Here is a 3,991-nt window from a genome sequence, read left to right as displayed (position 1 = left end):
TTGACCACATTATTCTTTTAGAATGTATTAGTAGTTGTTAGATTTTGATGTTTTCTTTCCCGTTTTGAAAGTTTTTTAGTTTTATTCTTTAACAATAAATGTATTTATTAGCAATTATTACATGTATTCTATAAGAATTAATATAATTTTTGTTTTAATTCTTCAATTGCTGGTTCGAGAATTTGTTATTCTACAAGAAAAATATGTTCAAGAATATTTTTATTATTTTATGGTTCAAGATTTTTTTTTTATTTTTGAATATATTCAAACATATTCTGTCAGAATGTCCGAATTAAAAACCTAATAATTCGTAAAATCAGATTTTTAAAATTAATAGAATTTATGATCCCTTAAAATATGCAAACTTCATTTATTAAATCTATGTTAATTGACTAAAATACCCTTCTAGTTAAACTAGATGATATTTTTTGATTATTTTTAATTCAATAATATGTATTAATCATTTTCTTAAAATAAGTAAAATGATTGACCATATTTATACATACAATAACACAATAATTAGTTTGAATAAAATAACCTAGGCCTATATATATATATATATATATATATATATATATATATATATATATATATATATATATATGATGAGAGAGTGTAGAGTTCACCGATTAAATTACCCATTTTATTGAGTGTCATATTATTAATCCACCTTGTGGATTTTGAGTTTAATGTATCTCATTTATTTGTATTTTTCCGAACATGCCATTATATAAAATATTATTTTCCTAAACAACCGTTTATATTACAAAGAGTACGAGCAACAAAATCACAGCTAATAGTGCCACCGTCAGATCTAAGAACTCTCAGATATCTTCGCCGCTTCTAAATCAGCTGCTTTTTTCAGAAAACTCTGATCATCATCCTCCACCGCCATCTGAATCGGCGAAGACCCCAACCCATCGGCAATGGCGAGCATGATCTTCTTCATCTCCGACCTGAACTCCTGCAGGTCAACGGTGCCGTTCTGGTCTTCATCGAAGCCCAGATACACAGAATCGTAGAGACGGGTAAGCTCCTCCGGGGGCAAGGCGGTGTCAACTCCGAAGTGAGCTTCCAGCAACCTCATGGACTCAAAAGCCTTACGCATCTCGGATCTTGATAGAACGCCGTCGTTGTTGACATCAAGAGAGTCGAATTGGGCGTCGACGCTGGTTTTGAACTGAGTTTCGTCGTTCATGAAGGCTCGTACGGTTGACCCGTCGATGATTATTACACCCATATCTGTATGTTTGAGAGAGAGAGAGAGAGAGAGAGAGTTGGTGAAACGTGTTTGCAGCACACAGAGTTGAATGGTGACGAAGATATTTTATATACATGTACGGTAGAGATAGAGATAGATACACACGAAGCATGTACTGTTGAGTGATGGATAATTGGAGATATAAATTACTATAAATTTATGTAAAGTTTTTTCTTTTTTCTCCTTTTTAGGAAAGTATTCTTATAAGACCTTTTTTTTATTAGATAAAAAGGATTTTAAAGTTTCTTGAGGTCGACGGACTCATTTATGTGTTGGTATATTCTTTTATAGTTTTATTTATACTATTTCTTTTATTTCTTATGATTTAAAATACATAAAAAATCATTAGATTTTGTTTATGTTATGCTTTAACGTCTTACAAATTAGTTTTATTAGGCTATTCGGTATGGGAAGTAATTCACGCATGTTTCCCATGTGACAAGTCACACCAACCTATCAGTGAACACCGCCCTAGAGGCTAGTGGGTTGGGTGTGGAGTGGGCGGCATTGGTGATGAAGACACATGAAGACATCCAATGGGAAGACGTGGGTTTCCAATTTCTCTCTCATCCTTTTTGCTCATTCATTACCAACTCACCGGTAAACACCATTTCCACAACCTAATTGGTTGGTTGTGGAATGCTAAAATACCTACGTGACACTGAGTTGGATGGTGGTTTGGATGTAACCACTCCCCACAGCCTTAACGAAAGCCACCGAATCTTGAATACTTTTTCTATATCGATCATTTATTTGCTATGACCAATGATGTGAAATCCTTCACCAACTGACCTAGATGTTGCGAACCCGATTAAACCATCTTGAGACGTTCTTCAGACATGAAGTCACTCTATTTGTGGTCACCCACTCAAGTTGTACCTGGACAAAACATTACTCATAGATGTTATAGAAGAGATTATGGGTAACAAGTAGACGGTGAAAGTACGACCTTCGAGTGGAGGATGATAAAGCAAACCACCAAAGTCATGTACGACAGTCTTACAAGAAAGATTATTAGCAATCGAGATCCACAACGAGAATCCGTAACGACAAAACATTACTCTTCATGTTGGTTTTACGTTTTCTATATCGTATTTTTAATTTGTTCGACAAGGGGACAATCTCCTTATACCTTTCTTATATTTGGATTAGATTAATAATAATAGTTGGATTTATTATTTTTCGGCTTGTTTATGTTTGATATTACTAACTAATAGATATAAGTTCATAATACTTATTGTCATATTGTTTGTTTGTCAATTTTGAAGTACAACATAATAATTTTACTTATTAGATATCCAACTTGAATCCAAATATTATTCTAGAATCAAAGGATATCCCAAGTAACTCAAACCATTATTTATAGTTCCTTTGGGATACTTGAATACTTGATTACTTTTTGAATTGTTTGCTAGTGTTGAGTATTATGATTAGTAGTATACATACTTAACCTTTCCATAACATAATCAAAGTCAAGTCTATTGTTCATGGAACATCAAGAAACCAATATCTTTTGAGTAATCTAATTATGATCAATGTATCGTCCCATTTTCATAACAAAAAAATTTCATTTTAATTAAGGTAAAATTTCACAGTTATAAAATTCATTTTAAGAAGAACCATTTGTTCCAATTTACATTTGTAAAAAAAATTAGAGTAATATAATAAACACGAAATCCTCAATGATGTTAATGAGTGTGTACAGTCACGTATTCGCCTTCCCACAATCACCGATGGTACCTAAAAACATAAACAACTGAGTAAGCATGAAGCTTAGTGAGTTTCCCCAAAATACCACACACCACAAAACCTATACAAGCATGCATACTAGGCCCACAGTCATCGGACTAGATTTCCCCGGGTATGTTGACCTGCTACCTTAAACCAACCACCCTTTCCGAGCCTCCGTGCCTACGGCTTACAGCCGGCTCACACCTGGTATCTTGGCCTACAACACACAACAGGACCGCCTCAACCTCACCCATAACAATATGTCGACATATATAATCAAAATAATAATCAAGTAGGCACATAAGCACATGAAATTATGAATCTATCTGCCGAACAACTCCCTACTGCCTACTCGACCCCTCACAACACACTGTTTTACTACCGACAAATCTCGAAGGAATGCATAACCATATGTAACCAGAGGTGAGATAGAAACCGAGACAGATGATCCTACTCTAGAGCCACAACCAAACAAGGAACATGCAAGAAAGCCTAGATCAAGAGTCATCGAGAAATCCTACGTGTTAGGGGTCAAGATCCTGAAACCTATCTAGAATCTCGGATCTTAAAGGAGTCTTAGGATCCCGAACATACATCAGGATCCTGTACATCGTCATTATTATTTTCTAACAAGTTTAATGGCTTTATTTCTTGTATATTTCTCACATGTGTAGAAATGGTCAACATAAGATTCATTCACAACGAAGAATCACTTCAACCAGGCTTAAAACCCATGAATACCATGTCAAAGCACGTTGCAAATACCAGTTCAACAAGATCCCGGAAATATCATACTTATAGTTACATAACATAGACCATATATATATACACACTTGTAACATGTACACAAGGACACAATTCTCTAACACCTTACCCATTTAGTCTCATTTTATCATTTGTAATCGTATTATGAAGCTTATCTCTGTAATTCTTTCTTCAATCAATAAAATCAAACAAGTCAGGTGATGATTATAACCTCCCAAGGTTTTATGCCGGAGA

The 3,991-nt window shown here is 34.4% G+C and overlaps 1 protein-coding gene across 1 annotated transcript; it reads right to left on the bottom strand.

Annotated features, from left to right (window-relative positions):
• Window positions 1–699: 699 nt before the first annotated feature.
• On the bottom strand, window positions 700–1,343 carry LOC145125204 (Calcium-binding EF-hand family protein). The gene has a single exon (XM_079060700.1). It carries the CDS (start codon window positions 1,238–1,240, stop codon window positions 815–817), a length of 426 nt encoding a protein of 141 aa, XP_078916826.1. The 5' UTR covers window positions 1,241–1,343; the 3' UTR covers window positions 700–814.
• Between the last annotated feature and the right edge of the window lie 2,648 nt (window positions 1,344–3,991).

The sequence above is a fragment of the Lactuca virosa genome, chromosome 7, assembly GCF_052849685.1.
Source record: "Lactuca virosa cultivar CGN04683 chromosome 7, Lactuca_virosa_CGN04683_v6, whole genome shotgun sequence".
NCBI lineage: Eukaryota > Viridiplantae > Streptophyta > Magnoliopsida > Asterales > Asteraceae > Lactuca > Lactuca virosa.
This window is presented reverse-complemented; position numbering and strand designations above follow the sequence as displayed.

Excerpts from the sequence above, each read along its gene's own strand:
- LOC145125204 (XM_079060700.1), bottom strand. The coding sequence starts at position 1,240 with ATGGGTGTAATAATCATCGACGGGTCAACCGTACGAGCCTTCATGAAC.